The 20,827-nt window shown below is 37.7% G+C and overlaps 2 protein-coding genes across 3 annotated transcripts in view; both read left to right on the plus strand.

Moving 5' to 3' along the window:
* The window catches only part of LOC306850604 (muscarinic acetylcholine receptor M3-like), a 92,859-nt gene extending 79,742 nt beyond the window's left edge, over nucleotides 1-13,117 (plus strand). The window contains exon 4 of one of the 2 annotated variants that reach the window (XM_079386315.1): nucleotides 8,176-13,117. In XM_079386315.1, the coding sequence (XP_079242441.1) occupies nucleotides 8,195-9,982 (1,788 nt within the window). In that variant the 5' untranslated portion in view covers nucleotides 8,176-8,194 and the 3' untranslated portion in view covers nucleotides 9,983-13,117. The remainder of the gene's footprint in view (nucleotides 1-8,175) is intronic. The other variant, XM_079386316.1, reaches the window with a different exon arrangement.
* Nucleotides 13,118-15,443: 2,326 nt separating this feature from the next.
* Nucleotides 15,444-20,827, plus strand: part of LOC306850445 (uncharacterized protein) — a gene marked incomplete at its 5' end in the record, with an annotated part of 35,576 nt that continues 30,192 nt past the window's right edge. The window contains 2 exons of the mRNA XM_079386100.1: nucleotides 15,444-17,550; nucleotides 19,157-19,335. Of these exons, the coding sequence (XP_079242226.1) occupies nucleotides 15,444-17,550; nucleotides 19,157-19,335 (2,286 nt within the window). The remainder of the gene's footprint in view (nucleotides 17,551-19,156; nucleotides 19,336-20,827) is intronic.

Consider the following 20,827-nt stretch of genomic DNA (forward strand, 5'->3'; position numbering starts at 1 on the left):
TTTACTGGTTTTGACTGGTAGTTGATGTAATGCTGTAGAGTGAATATTTGAAGTGATGGACATTATTTTAGTGCAAACAAGACTCATTTTCATGGCAGTAATAGATGTAGATTGCTCTTTTGTTCACATGTAAAAAGCAGGCAAATAGAGTTTCATTTCTAAGTAAAGTTTATATACTTTTTCTAATGGTCTTGGCAGCAATAATTCATCAAATGTTGGAGTAGAGCATTATGACTTGGCATATTTCCAAATACATATGTAGACAAGCACACTTTCAGCATTTTAAAGCATTAATTGTGACTAATCTTTTTTGTGGCAGTGCTGGCAATGAATGCAATTGCATGGTGGGATGTGTTTTACCCTCACCTAAACTCTCTTCACAGGAATCAAAGAAATCCCATGAGCCTTTGAAACAGTCTGCATTGCAACCACTCACTGAAGAGATTTGAGTTAATCTAGCCCTCTCACACAAATCTATGCATGCAGACATGTTTTCTGCAACTCTGCACGCTATTTGCACTAAAGCATGTTCTCAAACATGTGCGTCTGTGTTCATGTTCTCAATGTTTCCATTCAGTGCACAACACAAAGGGTGGCATATGTTTCCACAGCTTACCATTATTATAGGCTGCTTTTGCAATGGCATATAACAAATAATATGCACAAGCTAACAATAACATGAGCTAATATAACATGAATTCCTATTGTAGCCATGTGGCAGCAGAGTTAGTAAAAACAGTATATGTACAGTAAGATACTGGGTTTGAATGTCTGCGCTACAGTGGCCGTGTTAATCTCTATCTCTGCTAGTGTAAGCATTCCTCTGGGTGCTCCTGGAGGCTGGGTAATACTCAGAAGCACAGGCCTAGTGCTTAAATTAAAGGCTGTTGAACTGCATGTGGTCCATCCTTGAAGGAGTAGAGATGAGAGGTTAAAAAGACCTGTTGTGCTTGCTATTTATAGGGTCTAAGTCTCTAGCAGTGGATATTTTTTATGAATACGAGAATGTGGTTGTTCTCTTAGCATGATACCTAGTCTTAGAATTAGTTTTGGGAGTAAATAACAATAAGTAATGATGCCACTAGTTTTTATCAGTAACATGAGAGTACTTCAGATTTGACTTTTTATCAACACACTTTGGTTGAAAAAAATACTTCGGCATTGGATTGCACACACAGCTATATCAACTGAGTGAACAGATGTAGTAATAATTGTAAATGTGTTCTCCTAAAATGTCCTCTTTTTTAAATATGCAGCTCTGGAAAGTGATTCAATCTAGTGAATCTGTTTGGATAAATAATTTAAGTTAAGTTATATCAGTTACATTTACATTTAATCATTTAGCAGACGCTTTTATCCAAAGCGAATTACAAATGAGGAGAACAATAGAAGCAATCAGACCAACGAGAGAGCAACGGTATACAAGTGCTTGTGATAAGTCTCAGGTAGAGCACAGCACACATAGCTAGGTTTTTTTTTTTAATGATTAAACGATTAAGATAAAAATGATTTAGCAAGTTCAGATGGGTTATTTTTTTTCATTTTATTATTTAGAATTATTTTTTCTCTGTTATATTAATTATTGTAACTTTAGTCGTATTTAGCATAGTTTTATGTTTAAATTTAATGTTGTCATTCTAATTTAGATTTGAAATTGTGAAATGTTTGGATTTGGTATATGAAACATTTCATTCAGTCATAAACCTTTATTATTTTTGTGGCTGAAAATGTCTCATTAAATTATTGGATTGTTATTTTAAAATAAATAAATGAATTAATATCGGTTATTCTGCTTAGGTAGAATAATTGTAGTTGTGTTTTGGTAATACTGTAGCTTTTTTTTTTGTAAATTGTTTGTATATTGTTTAAATACTTTTTTAAATAGTTTTAATTATGTATATAATGTACTGTATAAATACTATATTATGGTGTAATGTTATATACAAATTTTGACAGAAAATTCAAATCTCTGGACTTAGATAATGGTAATGCAAAACCCCTGCCCAAATAAACAACACTTATCATTGCCTTGGACAATGTTTGGGATTGGGAAGGAAACACACTTCTATGATTACATGAAGATATTTTGAAGACGTTCAATCCCAAATCCTTCTGTAGTGCAGCAGTTCCTGCTTTTCAAAGCAGACAAATTAAACGCTGGCCAATTGCACAGACAGAGGATGTGCTGCTGCCCCGGGGATGTGTATCTTGTCAGAGTCTGTGATAGATTCTTTGTCCTGGCTGAGATTAAGGTATTACTTTCAGCAGGGTGGGTCGATACAGATGCACTGTCGATGACTGGATAAAGGAACACGTTTCTTTTCTACCAGTCTTATATGATCATGTTTCATGTGCCTGGGTGTGTAGCACATACAGTATCTCACCTTCACCTTATCAGCCACTCAAATTCGTGATGTCAGGTTGTTGTTCGTGCAGAGGAAAAGGGTGTAAATTAGCCCATCATGCTGATGAAATAATCTAACCCTACAGAGGACCCCGTGTCTGATATCGAGTGCTGATGTAACAGATTTTATTCTGACTGGCATTTTCATCTAGACAGTAATAAGGTCACCAAATTGCTTTGGCTTCACAGAAAACCTGTTTACCTCTAGCGTTGTATACAAACATCTCTCAGGTTATCTGGCTTCGAGGCACAATTGAAGTGTTTCAACTGAGAACAGATGGAGCAGAGAATTACAGCTTCCTGATACCCAACCAATCAGAACGTCTGACCAAACATAGTCAGTAAACACTACTAGAAATGTCAGGAACAGGTAATAAACACTACTAGAAGAACGGATAAGGACAGTGTTATTAGTGATGAAAGAAAAGAGGAAAACAGGAGACCAGAAAGCAGATAGACGAGATGGAGATCCAGTAGTATCAGTCAAGCTATAGAGAATACATTTCAGTGGTGGACTGTAAATAAGTATTGTTACTTCATAACTGTATTTAAGTACAGAGTATTTTTATTTTAGGAAACTTTTACGACATTCCAAGTCATAATATTGTACTTTTTACTCCACTACATTTTATGTATCTCTCCTCATTATTTTGAACTGGAGAAATTGTCATGCACTATGAGATGTGATAGCGGTGTCCGATTTGTGAACAAACTGATTTTTTCAATGAGCCTGTTAAATCGGTTCGCAAATCACACTGAACGATTCATTCGCAAATTGGATTGAGCAGATTACAGCTTTTCTCAAATCAACAACTCACCATCTGAACGAGGCAGGATTTATTTCAAAACTAAACATGATGTTAAAATAACACAAATTAATGGCCATGCTTCTACCCCGTTGCCGTAGCACTTTTAAATGATGTAAAAATAGTATGTTTGCATAAAATTTTTCTTAAAAGGCATTTTTCCCAATGCAACCTGTTTTTATATTCTATATTTATATTTGGCAACACATACTGTTTTTTTTGTCTATATACCATATGAAATATTTTATGTTGACTTGTTTGCACTCTCGGATTATCAGTGGTAATCAGTGTATGACGTATTTTTTATCAGGATAGAGTATATAAAATTGTAAAATAAATAAACATTCATTAGTCAGTACTTAAGTACATAAAAAAATCAAGTACTTTTGTACTTTTAACCAAGTAAAATTGAAAAGGAGTACTTAATACTTTTATTGGAGTAAAGTCTCTGTACTTTTACGTACTTTGCCCACCAAGTTTACACTGAACAAATAACCATTAAACAAATTGTACAGTGGGGTCCACTAGTGAAAATGCTTCTTTTCTATTTCTATTCTTTTCTAGTTTTTTTTCTTTATAAACTATATTATCAGAGTGCCTGTTACGGGGCGAGGTAATCACAGATCTCCCTCAAACTCTGGAAAAAGAACGGTTGACATTTAACCATCATTCTTCAGAAATCCTCATTCACAGCACATGCCTTACATCAAAATACCTAACACACACACACATAGTGCACTTACTACACACACTCTCCTCACACTTAACTACCACGCCAGGGGGGACGGCACCAAACATGCCAGTCTGTTTTCATGATAAAAGTGTGTTTTCTCAAAGAAGACCATGAAAACAAAAGCGGTCCCTGCGGTTTTCAATCCGTTATCTCCACAGATGTATTTCGCTTTGGAATATTAAGTATTGCTGTGTGTTTATGGCATCATCAGACTGGCAAAGAATTCTTTAAATACAAAGAGGAGTGATTTTACACACAAAACTATGTTTGATGTACAGTACGTTTGAAGTCATGCATATAACTCCAGATGTTCGTTTGATTCTCAGGTCTGTCATCAAAGGCTTCATGCTGTGTGTGTGTGTGAGCACATGCCGCTGTGCATTTGTACATTTACTCTGTGTCTGCGAAAAAAAGGACCACTTAAAAATGGAAATCTATTTCTCTTCACCTGCCCTCTGACATCTTTACATTTGAACCACATTACAGTTTCACAGATGAAATCAACTATAGGTGTGTGTGTGTATGTGCAAACTGTTGGCTCTAACCTCATTTGCCGTCGTGTGCCCCTCACGCTTCCCTCCACATCCTCCCCAGTCACCATGACAACAGCCCGCTCATCAGCTGCTGTTTGCGGATCAGCCGAAATGAAGGCAATTCCCAAATTCCACAACTTAATGGAATTACGCCTATGCGTGTCACTAGTTTTGTACAAAATGTGTTTGCTATCCTTCATTTGAGCTGTGTGTTTGTTTCAGGTCATAGCACAACCCTAATAGGATAAAAGCACAGAGCTGAACGCAGGAGCGCAGGGGCCCGTATCAGAGCCCAACGCCAATTAGATTTCTCTTTGACTTTATCTTTTGTTGCTTGATTCCCTCTCTGCTACTGATATCTCACTCAGATGAATGAACAAGAAGCCTGTATTTAACATCAAACTTTCTTTGAGGTTTTATTTATTGCATTGAATGCTCTTGTTTTTCAGTCTTTACTTACGATATGTTATGATATGTTACTTATGATGTTTCTTGATCTGGCAAAAACAATAATACAATTCTTCTACAATTAATATACTTAAATTTAGACAATATTATTATCCTTGCTATTTTATATGGAAGTGATGTGCAGGTGTGTAGAACAGTTTTGAACATGGCTCAACCTGAAAATGTTAAACACTATCTCATTTTGTAATGCTGGTTTAAAACACCACGATATCTCTGATTGTTTATCTGCCGAATGTATTCAACATTGATATGTGACCCTGGACCACAAAACCAGTCATATGTAGCACGGGTATATTTGTAGCAATAGCCAACCATACATCGTATGTGTCAAAATTAACAATTTTTCTTTTATGCCAAAAATCATTAGGATATTAAGCAAAGATCATGTTCCATGAAGATATTTTGTAAATTTCCTACTGTAAATAGATCAAAACTTAATTTTTGATTAGTAATATGCATTGCTAAGAACTTCATTTTTACAACTTTAAAGGCAATTTTATCAATATTTAGATTTTTTGCGCCTTCAGATTCCAGATTTTCAAAATAGTTGTATCTCAGCTAAATATTGTCCTAGCCTAACAAACCATACATCAATGGAAAGCTTATTTAATGTATAAATCTCAATTTCAAAACAAATGTACACTTATGACTTGTGGTCCAGGGTCACATATAGAGGTTATTTAAACAATAATACACAAACAGAAGCACTGTTGTACAAAATTGTGTGCTGAATTAAGCAGTTGTTATCGATTAACTTATGTTTAAGCCAATTTTGCCGGTTTGTACTTTTTTTCTTTTAAAATTATCCCATATACACGAGTCACGACCAGTCAAAAGTTTTTTTTTATGTGTTCATCATTGACTTTAATGATGATAAATGTTTCTTGAGCACCAAATCAGCATAATAGACTGATTGCACTAATAGACTAAAGATTGCTGTAAATTTAGCTTTGCCATCATAGGAATAAATTACATTTTAAAATATATTAAAATAGAAAGCAGTTCTTTTAAATAATAATATTTCACAATTGTATTTTTGAACAAATACATGCAGCTTTGATGACCATAGAGGCTTCTTTCAAAAACATTTTAAAAACAGAAATCTTTTAGTAATGTATCATTTTTTTAAACAAATCAGGTTCTCTGTGACCGCTTTGTTCCCTCAGTTTTAAACACTGTGTATATATTTGGTCTGCCTATTGTCAAGTAATTATCCCTTCGTTCCCGCTGTAGGAGAACTGAGATTGAATCCAATAGCTATTTACCTCTGACTCTTTGGTGTATGTATGTGTGTTCTTTTCTCTGTTTTAAATTAGTTTTTTTCTCTGTTTTAAATATTCAAGCCCATATATGGAATTTTAGCGACAATATGATCAGGTTGTCGTTCCCTGATCTTGCATCTCACCTACTTTTCACTCTCATCTTTGTCTTCCCCCTCGCATCCCGCTGCCTTATCAAGATGAAGAAGAATTACTGAAAGAGAGACAGATGTTCTCGGTTCAAAATCAGCTCTTTCCCTTTAAAGTTTTGACTATATTTAGTAATGTAGGCCTGTTCTGCTGAATGATGCTGTATGATTGTCAGGCTTCCTTTTAGAGCAGCAGTCAGCAGCCTTTTTGACTTATTTCTGAAATTAAATGAGTTTGTGTGTATTTGTGTGCAACTTCTGGTCAAGAACTAGATATCATTTTTATCTGAAGAGATGAGACGTTCAGCCGTCCTTGGCCATGAGCCAGTTACATTCTATTCTCTGCCTCTGTCAATGAGATTAACTGTGCGTTTGTGTGAGGCATTCTGGGAAAGCGCTGCAACAACTTCCTCTTGCAGAATCAAAGTAAAGAAACACCTCGCCCATCTTTCTTGATGTTAACATTTATTCCTGCTGTTCATGTGCCTGCTAGCTCAGAAAATGTCACATACGGATGTGCTTTTAACTGGAGAGTAATAGCTATTTTGAAAATGTTTGATCTGCTAGTTGTCGGTACAGGAAGAGCTTGTGCTTTTGCATATAAACTAGTTTTAGCATGCATTGTATTCAGATTTAATGGAATGAGACGGCAGTTAATATTTTTGTATAGGTTTATAGTAAGGTCGTTTTGATATATATCGTAATATATGTTATAAACGTAGGCTCTTAAAATGTTGCTCTAGACTAGTGTTTCCAAACCTTTTTTTCTAAGCCTGTCGGTAAGGCTCTGATACGCTTTCATCAACATATGAAAACATCTGAGATGTATTCTTTTGTTTCTCATACACAAAAAAATTTAGTCATTAATATTATTAAAATGGTTCTTATTACAATGATTCATATTTAAACTAAGAATTCACCAAGTAGCTTTTTCTCCCATTGATGAGCTTGTTTGAAGTTTTGACCGTTCTGGGCAAACTTTCTATGAGAAAGGCTGTATTTATTTATAAGTCCAAACCATGTGGGACAAAAGTAATTTCAGTAATGTTCTATAGAACAACTATGAAATATCATCGATGAGTGAATACAGAGTATGAAGTACCACCTACGAGTCTTTTATACAGATTTAATGAGAATTTTCAAATTGCAATAGGCAACAAAGACAAAAACAATTTAAGAATGCAAAATCAAAATCTTGCCCGGATTTCCCCCCACATTTTCTAATATAAAATGTACATTTGCAAACATTTTCAGTGTAACAATAAGGAGCATTACGACAAGTTCCTTACAACATTATACATGAGGAAAACAACAACAACAATGCCTAGGAATTTGAGAACATTGTTTATGTATTAAAAAAAGTGAATTTCTTCATTTTGTATGGCAACCCATTCAGTAATTTATCAGATTTATTCCTATATTAATAATTTACTTCTTTAGGATTAAAGAATAGAGCAGTTTTAAACCCTTAGAACAAATTAATGAATGTTTGTTTATTAATTTATTTCCAGAAAATTATCTGGTGCTTTCAACATCCACATATTTGGATGCAGCATGATTCACAGGATAGATCTTATGCTATATTTGAAAACTAATTTCTTTGAATCCTTCCAAGCTTTATAAAAAGGAACTAAGATTTATACTTGTCTCATTTAATAGATCAACATCGCCCTCTAGTGTAGATATAAAACAACAGTGATCATCTATTTTGGAGACACTCCTATGAGAGCAGTTCCTGTAAAGTTTCACTACAAACATTTGACATAAATGTGAAATGAATAAACATAAATTGATTATTGATGATTATGCTCTTTTTTCCTCAGAATATGCCCGGCCTGCACGATGGACTCCAACAGCACCGAGTTGGACCTGTACTCACCATCCGACGCCCTGGGAGTGGGAATCTACCCGGCATCCACTCCGTGGCCACTGCTCCAGAACACAAGTCTCATCAACCTCAGTGCTGCTTTCAAGCACAATGGGAGTAATGTCGAGGTTGAAGGTCAATCCTATGATCCTCTGGGCGGCCACTCGCTCTGGCAGGTCATTCTCATCGTTGTCTTTACAGGACTGCTTTCCCTTATTACTATTATCGGCAACATCTTGGTCATGGTGTCGTTTAAGGTCAACCGCCAGCTCAAAACTGTTAACAATTACTTCCTACTCAGTTTAGCCGTGGCAGATCTCATCATTGGGGTCATCTCTATGAACCTGTACACTGCCTACATTGTCATGGGCCAGTGGGCAATGGGAAAATGGGCATGCGACCTATGGCTAGCAATAGACTACGTAGCCAGCAATGCATCCGTCATGAATCTGCTGGTAATTAGCTTTGACCGGTATTTCTCCATCACAAGGCCTCTGACGTACCGTGCCAAACGTACCACCAGGCGGGCAGGAGTGATGATTGGCCTGGCATGGTTTGTGTCGCTCATACTTTGGGCTCCTGCCATTTTGTTCTGGCAGAATTTTGTAGGAGAAAGAACCGTTCCACCAGATAAATGCTACATTCAATTTCTCTCTGAGCCTATTATTACATTTTGCACCGCGATGGCGGCTTTCTACCTGCCAGTGACGATAATGAGCGTTCTGTACTGGCGAATATACAAAGAGACAGAGAACCGTTCTCGGGAACTTGCAGAATTACAAGGCTCGGTTGGAAGGTTCGGAGGTGTTGAGCGACCACGCTTCCACCTCCTCGCCACTGGGGGGAGCTCTAGACGCTGCAGCAGCTTCGAACTGGGCCAACCTGGCCACAAAAAAAGCTCAGTTCATGGCCTGAGTGGGCGATTCCACTGCTGGGGGTGGAAGTCGGGTGGCAGGGATAAAAGTGGGCCGGACCGGGAGGTGGATCAGAGTAGCAGCGACAGCTGGAACAACAACGACGCTGGACTGTCAGCTGACCACTCGGGCTCATCTGACGACGACGAGAGTGCACCATCCACCACGCGGGCGATCTTCTCCATCGTTCTCAGTATGCCTGGCGTGAGGGCAGCTGTAAACTCCCAGGTCACTTCTTGTGAGGATTTGGACACTGAGGAAGATCCATTACGGTCCCCTGTGGAGAATGACGGCAGGGATAGCAGCATCTCCCGCTCCGTCACCAACGGGAACAAGCGGTTTGTCGGAAACATGAGTAAAGTTCAGTCAATGTCCGCTATACAGCCATCAACGGATCCAAACATTGATGGCACCAACACCACCGTCAAATCTCCCTCAGCGCCTATAACTTTCAAAGAGGCAGCTCTAGCAAAACGTTTTGCAGCTCGCGCAAGGACGCAAATCACCAAGCGGAAGCGCATGTCACTAATAAAAGAAAAGAAAGCGGCGAAAACTCTAAGCGCCATCCTTTTCGCTTTCATTATTACGTGGACGCCTTATAACATCATGGTGCTAGTAAACACTTTCTGCAACGGCTGCATACCTGAGAACCTCTGGGCGCTAGGCTATTGGCTTTGCTACGTTAACAGTACAGTAAATCCTATGTGCTACGCCCTTTGCAACAAGACTTTTCGTAGCACTTTCAAGATGATCTTGCTTTGTCGCTGGGATCAGAAAAAAAGCAAGCCAAGCTTTCCGCAAAGACAGGCTGTGAGGTTTCACAGGAGCATACCCACAGACTCTACATAGCAACCTGGTTGCGAAGCTAATTTGCTAATGCTAAAATGTAAGTTTCAAGGGGTGATTCCTCAAGTATCTGTACTATAAAATGAAGCTTTAATGTGTGAGTCTCAATGTGGACGTATAGTTCGGTCACTTATTATTCCAGGTCACTAGATTGTAACATTTTAAGACACTGTGGTTTAGTGTACAAAGAGCTTCAGTGATACTGAAGCACAACTGAGCAAGTGCAATTGCCATCAGTACTTCCTGTGGACTTTTATATGCCTTTTACTAAATCAGTAGTGCCAACGTTCAGGAGTTCAGCAGTGACATATAAAAAGTACATTTGAAAGGAGACTGTATTTTGACCTCAGAGAGCTGATTGGATGTGATGCTCTCAATTACTTGTTTGAATATTTTGGGGTTGAATATTATATATCTAATTTTTGTCAGTGAACAGAAACTAAAATGTGATTTTTAAATAAGGTGATGTATATCAAAGTATTTACGGTGAAGATATTTCTTTTTGATTTCTGTGAAAGCGTGCCACACAGAGGTTCAGTAGCTTTCGTGTCTCGGTAAGTGTAAGTGTTCTTCTGCAACATGTGAGCCACAGTTTGTAGGTTTTTCTCTCCCGTTGAGAATTTTGGTTATTCATAAACAGCACTTCCGTAAGCTGCTCTTGTATAAAGCGTGGTTGTTTACATTTGTTTTGCTACCAGTATTTTAATAGCTATTATGTAGGTTTTCAGTGCACATTGAATATGTTTGTATATGTTTGGAATGCCTTATGTTTGGACTTTGAGACTGTGCACTGAATATACTGGGCTATGATTTCACAATTGATGAAACCTAAAGAATGTTTTTAACTGTTTAATGGACATTCAGATTTGGACATCAGTGCATTGGAACGTAATTCCATTTACAGCCAAACTGTTTGCTGTCACCGATTCCAAAAAAATTGGGACACTGTACAAATTACGAAATAAAAAAGGAATGCAATAATTTACAAATCTCATAAACTTATATTTTATTCACAATAGAATATAGATAACATATCAAATGTTGAAAGTGAGACATTTTGAAATGTCATGCCAAATATTGGCTCATTTTGGATTTCATGAGAGCTACACATTCCAAAAAAGTTGGGACAGGTAGCAATAAGAAGCCGGAAAAGTTAAATGTACATATAAGGAACAGCTGGAGGACCAATTTGCAACTTATTAGGTCAATTGGCAACATGATTGGGTATAAAAAGAGCCTCTCAGAGTGGCAGTGTCTCTCAGAAGTCAAGATGGCAAGAGGATCACCAATTCCCCCAATGCTGCGGCGAAAAATAGTGGAGCAATATCAGAAAGGCGTTTCTCAGAGAAAAATTGCAAAGAGTTTGAAGTTATCATCATCTACAGTGCATAATATCATCCAAAGATTCAGAGAATCTGGAACAATCTCCGTGCGTAAGGGTCAAGGCCGGAAAACCATACTGGATGCCCGTGATCTTCAGGCCCTGCATCACATACAGGAATGCTACTGTAATGGAAATCCCAACATGGGCTCAGGAATACTTCCAGAAAACATTGTCGGTGAACACAATCCACCGTGCCATTCGCCGTTGCCGGCTAAAACTCTATAGGTCAAAAAAGAAGTCATATCTAAACATGATCCAGAAGCGCAGGCGTTTTCTCTGGGCCAAGGCTTATTTAAAATGGACTGTGGCAAAGTGGAAAACTGTTCTGTGGTCAGACGAAGTTCTTTTTGGAAAATTGGGACGCCATGTCATCTGGACTAAAGAGGACAAGGACAACCCAAGTTGTTATCAGCGCTCAGTTCAGAAGCCTGCATCTCTGATGGTATGGGGTTGCATGAGTGCATGTGGCATGGGCAGCTTACACATCTGGAAAGGCACCATCAGTGCTGAAAGGTATATCCAAGTTCTAGAACAACATATGCTCCCATCCAGACGTTGTCTCTTTCAGGGAAGACCTTGCATTTTCCAACATGACAATGCCAGACCACATACTGCATCAATTACAACATCATGGCTGCGTAGAAGGAGGATCCGGGTACTGAAATGGCCAGCCTGCAGTCCAGATCTTTCACCCATAGAAAACATTTGGCGCATCATAAAGAGAAAGATGTGACAAAGAAGACCTAAGACAGTTGAGCAACTAGAAGCCTGTATTAGACAAGAATGGGACAACATTCCTATTCCTAAACTTGAGCAACTTGTCTCCTTAGTGCCCAGACGTTTGCAGACTGTTATAAAAAGAAGAGGGGATGCCACACAGTGGTAAACATGGCCTTGTCCCAACTTTTTTGAGATGTGTTGATGCCATGAAATTTAAAATAAACTTATTTTTCCCTTAAAATTATACATTTTCTCAGTTTAAACATTTGATATGTCATCTATGTTGTATTCTGAATAAAATATTGAAATTTGAAACTTCCACATCATTGCATTCTGTTTTTATTCACAATTTGTACAGTGTCCCAACTTTTTTGGAATCGGGTTTGTAATTTGCCTACTAACAATGTCCAACAGTGGTCATATTTCTAAAACATCATGTATATGTGTGATTTCCATCACATCTCAAATGATGTATTTAATAACAGTAATAAAGTTTCTAAACATTCTGTGATGATAATTGCATTTTAAACATTTATGGAATAAATGGCCTGCTCCCTTTTCATGCTAAAGCTAATTTCATAGCATTTTATGGATCCTAAAAATACACAATTAAATAACATTCCTTACAAAAAAATAAAGCTTGATTGGAAATTACACAAATTTTACACTTGCCATTCAGTTCCAACCCTAGTGTTTTGAAGTTATATGAATAATTTCCTTATTTGTAACTTACCCGCCATTTGTATTAGAGTAAAGAAACAGTAACTTTTTGATATGTTTTTATGTTTTACATTGCAAACAAAGGCTGTATGTTTTGTAAGGCCTTGTAAGATCAAAGTTAAAATTGAGCTTCTGTGCGGTGTGTTGTTTGTGGCTGTGTTCTCGCTTTGTTCCAAATTGGCTGTGTACAAGTTAAAGTTAAATGATAGAGATACTGTCAGATTTGTGATAACTGTTGAATGTTACAAAAATACAGCCCAGTACAAAATGCATTTTTATCCTCAGATTGTTTCTCAAAATAAATGTAACATTTTAAAATGAACCGGTGCTCTTTTTAAATATACAACATGTTTGTGGAAACTTGCTTGTTGGTTTGTTGTGTTAAGTCATAAATCCTTAATGCTGCGTGTGTACGAAAGAAGATGCATCAATTGCTATTGGCGGCATGTAATAGGAAGAGAAGCCATGTGATGACAGTATTCATGTGATCGAGGAAGAGGAGCAGCCCAGCGAATGTCACAAACACTTACTTGTTCCCTCAATTTACTAGAGACTCCATCCAGGCAGGTATGCAATTTATTTCCGATATTCTCTCTTTAGGCTTTTCTGTCTTTTTTGACAGGTCTCCTGTTCATTCTCAGATCAATTTGGATTAGCAGTGACTTTGTAGACTAATCATACAGCAGTAAATCAGACCTCTTACAACTGAGTGATGAGAGGAATAGAGAGATGTATCTGTATGTGACAAGATATCAGTAGTTTCATGCCTTGAGGAAAACATTTCATTTATAATGAAGGTCATGTTTAACTTGTTCTAAATTAATGCAGGACTATTTTGTAGATGTTTTGAATGTTTCTGCTCTTCCATAGACTTAACTGTATGGTTGCTGAAATTTAGTTTAGTACTAATCTTTTATTGATATAAAAATGAAATTTCTGTAGGCATCGATATCTGTGTACTGGATTAAAATGAATATTGTATAAATCGGTGGAAAGCTCATGGGAATGTGTCTGATGCCACAAGGCTGGAGGATAACTCTGATTTCAGGCCAGCTAGCCACAGTCGTTCATCAGTTTATGAGATCAGTCCATAAGCTCACATGACGCTGCGCTCTCCTCTCACACACATACACACACACACACAGATAAAATTCCTGTGCTATTTTCAGATGTTCCGTGTGCAGGATTAGATAGAAAAGGGGTAAAAAAAAATCTTATTTTTGATCATATAAAGTAAATGCTAATTTAATTAAATAAATTAATTAAATGATGCAATTACATCTAAATATATGTGACTTCAAAGAGATGAAAAAATGAAAATTCTGTCATTACTCACTGTCATGTTGTTCCAAACTTGTAAGACCTTTGTTCATCTTTGGAACACAAATGTGACCCTGGACCACAAAACCAGTCATAAGTAGCATGGTTATATTTGTAGCAATAGCTACACTGTATAAAAAAATACACTGTATGGGTCAAAATTATCGATTTTTCTTTTATGCCAAAAATCATTGCGATATTAATAGTACTGTCAAACAATTAATCGCGATTAATCACATCCAAAATAAACGTTTTTGTTAATATATGTGTGTGTACTGTGTATATTTATTATGAATATATAAATACAAACACATACAGCATATATTTTGAAAATATTTACATGTATTTACGTGTATATATTTATATTCATATAAATTATATCATATAAAAATATATTTATTATATAAACATAATATATTTTTCTTAAATATATACATGCATGTGTGTATATTTATATATACATAATAAATATACACAGTACACACACACACATATTATGTAAAGAAAACTTTTATTTTGGATGGATTAATCGTGATTAATCGTTTGACAGCACTAGATATTAAGTGAAGTATTAAGTAAAGATCATGTTCCATGAAGATATTTTGTAAATTTCCTACCGTAAATATATCAAAACTTGCATTGCAAAGAACTTAATTTGGACAACTTTAAAGGCAATTTTCTCAATATATATACAGTATATATATATTTTTGCACCCTCAGATTCCAAGTTTTCAAATAGTTGTATCTCAGCCAAATAATGTCATATCCTAACAAACCATACATAAATGGAAAGCTTATTTATTCATATTTCAGACGATTGTATTAAAGTAATTTCAAAAAGTTTACCCTTAAGACGATTTTGTGGTCCAGGGTCACAAATTAAGATATTTTTTATGAAATTCGAGAGCTTTCTGATGCTGCATTGACAGAAACACAACAGAAATGTTCAAAACCCAAAAAGGTAGTAGGCCTAAGTACATTGTTAAATGCATTGTGCCTTGTTTACAAGCAGAGAAATTAACATGTGTGGGTCATTGTGTTTCTTGTGAACGTGCACTGAAGACTGACACAGAAGAGAAGAAATTGTTGAATAAAGTTGTTCTTTTTGGAAGTAACAAGCAACACTTAATTTACTTTCCTATTGCAAACAGAAAAGGTAACCAACTTCTTGCTTTCCATAAAATGTGGAAAGTAGCTTTTTGGGGGTGTAATGCAATAATATAATATATAATTTAAAAGTGATTCCACTCCTAATTCTGTTAATGTAGCTGTTTTAATCAATTTGTGTCCTCCTCTCATGTCATTATAGCAAGAATCAAGATGCAAACCATTCAGACGATAGAGATGCAGTTACCTGTCCTGCGAGAGAGTTTCCACTCCTCTCCCTTCAGAGAGAGAGTGAAAGAACGGAGGAAGAGCAGCCTGACAAATCTCATCAGAAGACAACAGCAACAGTTATTACTGCAGCAACAACAATCAGAATTACATCAGAAGCAGCAGCTGTTCTCACCCTCAAAGGGCCACATTGCACATGCTCAGTTGGTCCGCTCTTCCAGCAGCCCGTTATGTGACTTGGCAGAGCAAATAGATGAGCAAGAGAAAGTGAAAGAGATTGGGAGGCAGGGGGAGCTGTCTCTCAGACAGTCCTTGGTTACGGCGTCACAGCCTGCATCATCAAAGCAGCTGTTGCTGACGGTGAAGAGAGAGAGAGATGGATTAGAGAGGGAGGGGGAGAAAGTGCAAGGGAGTGCAGAGAGGGAGAGAGGAGAGAAGAGAGAGCAGCACAGAGAACGAGAAAGTCAGTCCTATGACACGCGTTCCCAGCATGGCCTGATTGCTAAAGGTGTTCGCCTTCTGAGGAGCATGGGAAACCAGGAGGCCAAGCAGAAGAAGCCCACTGTCACGACAGGAGTGGAAGGTGCTGGGAATGGGGCGAGCACCGAGGAACGAGACCATGAGCATCTCAAGAAGAGTAAGAAAAGTAAATTGTCAGGCGACTCGGGCAAGAAGAAATCCAAATCAGAGGGCTCCAAAGGTTCTGTATTTTCCAACATCCGTATCAGAAAGGGCCTCTCCCGGAAAGGGTTGTCCAAAGAGGATGTACTGGACGATGGGATTAGGATTAAGAGCATGGATGCTAACAGCAGCAGCAATGGTGGAATATCGGGTGATGAGCCGGAGGGTCTCATGCCTGACAGTAAGCAACTCACAGCCGAAAGCAGGCAGTCAACTCTGGACACGACAGAAGATGATGCTGAGAGAGAGACTGAGGGATCAGGGTCAGATACAGACCTCTACAGCTATCACTCAGCCGCCGAGGCTCAAGATCTGCTGTCGGATATCCAGAGGACTATCAGACAACAGCAGCAGATGGAGGGAGTTGCTGAGGGGCAAAACTGTAGTGGACAAGTAGGGTCTGAAGGCCAGACTGAGGTCACTCAGGTTCTTACTTGTAGTAGCCTTGCTTGTATGGGCGAACTAGAGAAGGTAGAAGGTATATCTGCATCTGACAGCAAAGAACAAGATCTTAAATATAGTGGGGATACAGTAGAAGAGGTGATTACAACAACACTAACGGTAGAATCAGGTGGCGACGTGACTGATGTTGCAAATAAAGCTGAACATTTCAGCAATTTGGCCATTGACTATTGCATTCAGGATAGTATCACTGACTGGAGTAGTGTCCAGGATACCATAGCTGTAACCAAATCAACCAGTAACAACAGTTTTCAGGATACTACAACAACATCCACCTCCTATGAGAGTGCCGATGAGATCCTGGAAAGTTCATCTCTATTGTCTCCTCTTGAAGAGTGTAATTATGGTAGCAATAGCCTGACTCAAAGCCTAGAAGTTGGTCTCAATTCAAGAAATCAGATCAGCTCAACGTCCAAAATCAGCCGGGTCTTGTTCGCCCCACAAAAGAGCATTAGTAGCGTAGAGCTTAACATAGAAGGTGATGGTCATGTAGAGGAGGTAGATCGAGAGTATTCCCACCAACAGAGAAGGAAAAGTAGTGCGGCGTCCATCACACAGTGGTCATCTGAGAACTTTTTAGGCTTAGGGTCACGACCACATAGAACTTCCAGCGCTAACCTCGGGGTTAAACCTTATCCTACAGTACACACTTCTTATGTTAAAACAACCACCAGACAGCTCACTTCACCCATAATATCTCCATTGACCACTCCATCCTTAAGCCCAATGTGTTCTCGCAGGGTCGGCTTAGAGTTGGGCTCAGGTCAAGGGTCATACAGAGCAGGAAACTGGAGAGCACGGAGACAACGGTCCTGTAGCATTGCAGGTCCGGTGGGTTGTCATGAAGAATGGTGTGAAGCCATAAATGATAAATCAGATCTTATTGGTCGTGGCTTCCAAACCCTCAGATCCAGGCAAGCACCATCTGCCTTTCCAGATGTGTTTTCAGGTAAGACATTGTGTATTTTGATTGATTTAATATCAATGTTCACTTTTATATTCAAAGAGACCTGATGTCCAGACCAACAAAAAGATGCTGGAACATATCTTGGCAACACATTCTCACTGTCACAGAAGTTCATATTTTTAAATGACTGATTCCATGAACTTTTAAGATGTGTAATTCCATGTCATAAGAGTTGGTTGCCAAGACAAGGTATACATCCCTTGTATTATTTTTCCATTCTTTAATCTCGTTCACTACCCTCAAGGTTCAGTAAGAAGTCAAAAAACATAAAATCTGGCTCTGAAAAATGCACACTACACAAACAGACACACGTTAGCTACTGGCTAAGAAAGCTCTGGCTTCTGCCTCATTGAGTCAGAGTGCCACAGGAAGTCCCTCAAATACACACTCATACAAAAGGACACACTGTTTTTTTAAGAGGTAATGCATAGTGACTGCTCCTAACAATGAAGGTTACAGCAGGACAAATCAGATACGAAGGAATAGGAAAAGATAAAAAAGGAGATATGGACACTATTGGGGGGTATTGGGGTCCTGCCTTGATACGAAGCTATCATCCATATCTGAATGTGTTTACAAAGCCTCGAAGGCTCTGAAGCATCAAATGTTTATTCAGGGAAAGGTTAAATGGCTTGGAAAATCAAAGGCACATTTGTGCTCTGAATATCAAGCTGAAATAATAATGTAGTTATATAGTTGTTTTTATGCTTCCCGATTAATACTAAAGGTGTTGTGTATTACAAAGAACTTCCTGTTTAAACTGACTCTTAGACATATTAATTTGCATCGTTATTTGCATGCTGTTTTTTATATAGTCCATGCATTTACTTGATGCTTCAAATAAAACTCTTGAAGGGTTGTAAGTAAAAACTTGATCAAATTCAACAATTAGTTATTCCTGCAAGCATTAGCAAGGTTGCTAGTCTCGCATAGCCAGACCTTCAACATTTAGCCAACGTTCGGTGGGCGTGACGTCTGAGGCTGAGACTAGCAGGCTGCTAACTTTATTTCTAGGTCAAATAAATCTGAGACAGTTGTGAGCTGAGCAAGCATAAAGCTATTTATTAGTAATTTTACATCCAAATTCGGACAGCACATGACAAAGTATGTCATAAGAAAATTAGAATCATGTTTTGTAGAAAGAGTTTTTTTTTTCTTATCAATGTTACACAGAAATCGACCTATTTACCAGGCTATGATGGAAGACTCAGGATGAGCTATAGAGTTTGTGTCCATCTGATAAATGAGAGAGGACGTTCATGAGTATGCATGCTTGGGGTGGAGAAATTATTATTTCAGAAACGTGCACACACGTCAGTTGACCAAATGAAAAGGCTCAACTTGATTCAGATGTGAAATTAATTATGAAAACAAAAGCTCCACAATTTTCACTTTATTTGTTTTCTGGTTCGAAGCATCACTGTCCACAGGCACTCGGTCAGGGTCAGAGACAAAAAAAAAAAAAAAGGATTTAGTGAGAAGTACATATACTTCAGCACAGAAGACATCAGCAGTCATATACAAATGCTGTATTTTTACCTTCTATATTGCTTTGAATTTGAATCTTTTCAATTTCACTCTCTTACAGGTCGCTCTCTGTTCGAGAGGTGTCTTGTACAGTGGGGTTGTTCTGAAGATGACAGTGCTGCACAGGATATTGAGAGATTCTGTTCCCATATTCTGGCTTTGGGGATTCTACGGCCTTTCAGTGACTGCATCAGGGATCCACCCACAGGAAGTGATGTTACAGATAAGCCCATTTTCAATGTATGACAAATTCTTGTTTCTTACTTTATAAGGACACTCTTTCATATTTTATCATGTGCAACTTCACAAAATCATCTCTTTTTTTTTTTTTTTTTTTAATAAAAGCATCTGAGAAATTTATTTTTGACACTGAACTATCTTACTGTATGTAGGGATAGTTCACCTCCAAATAATGATCATTCTGTCATTATTTACTCATCCTCATGTTGTTCCAAACCTGTATGAATTTCTTGCTGCTGCTGAACACAAAAGAAGATACTTTGAAGAATTCTGGTAACCAAACAGTTGCTGGTAGCCATTGACTTCCATGGATATTTTTTCTTCATACTTTGGAAGTCAGTGGCTACCAGCAATTGTTTGGTTACCCTTAAGATTCCAGATAGCTTGCTAAAGTTTGCATGAGGTGACATCAGTCATGGGATCTTGAACTTTCTGTTATGAAACATAAACCACATTGAAATGCAGTTTTCAAGTGTACCAGATTACGTTTTAGACCAATGTGTTTTCAAAATGTTGAAAATGACTGAAATGGTTTTAAAATAAATTAGTCTGTATGATTGAACATTTCAATCACATTATTTAAATGAATATAATTCTCTATCAGACATATACACAGACAAACTGGTTATAATGCTAAAAATTTGAATCCATGCATCATCAGCACAGGTTTTGTTTTAAGCTCAGCACTAAATTGCATGAGGAAGAAACAGAAAAGCTGTTGATGAGTGTTACTAAAAACGTGTCAGATTTCACACATTTTATATCACTTCGTTGAACAACCCACAGAGCTGATTCTGCCTGAGCAGACGTGAGATGAGATACACTTTATATAATTGTTGTCTCATGCATGACAAAATTGTGAGATTTTGAGATTATTCTGCTTCAACACACAAGGCATGTTGTAATGCAGTATGTTAGAGTGATATGCTAAAACAAGCAACAATGTTTTCATGTTTTTGTGCTCAGCCCGATGTGACCTGAATAGAAGTACTCTTTCTCTTTTTCTCTTTTGCTTCATCAGCCAAAGCAGATTTGTGTCTGCACAGATAAACATTTAACACTGTTTCTGCGACTTGCCCTTCCCCCTTTCTACGTCTTCACACACATCCACACTTAACCTGCTTTAGCAGTGTGAACACACATATTCATGTTGTGCGAGTTTACAGTATATTTATAGAAAAAGTACAACACACTTTCACAAACACGTGTAAATATGTGTATCCGGTGCTTGTGCATGCTTAAATAGACACATCTGCATGCATAAGCCATCTGACTGGGTTACGTAAGATGGGTCACATGCCCTCTGGTGCTGCTCGCAACTTTGTATTCATCTCTGTATGTAGCAAAGATCAGATTCATTATCCGTTTCTATCCAGATATCTGTGTATTTTATTCCTATATGTTTTCTATATTTTGCTGTTACCTGTCTACAGTATAAGACATTGGAATCATATAATTCTCATTAAAGGTATAGTTCACCCAAAATGGAAAT

Source organism: Barbus barbus (genome assembly GCF_936440315.1).
Source record: "Barbus barbus genome assembly, chromosome: 30".
Classification (NCBI taxonomy): domain Eukaryota; kingdom Metazoa; phylum Chordata; class Actinopteri; order Cypriniformes; family Cyprinidae; genus Barbus; species Barbus barbus.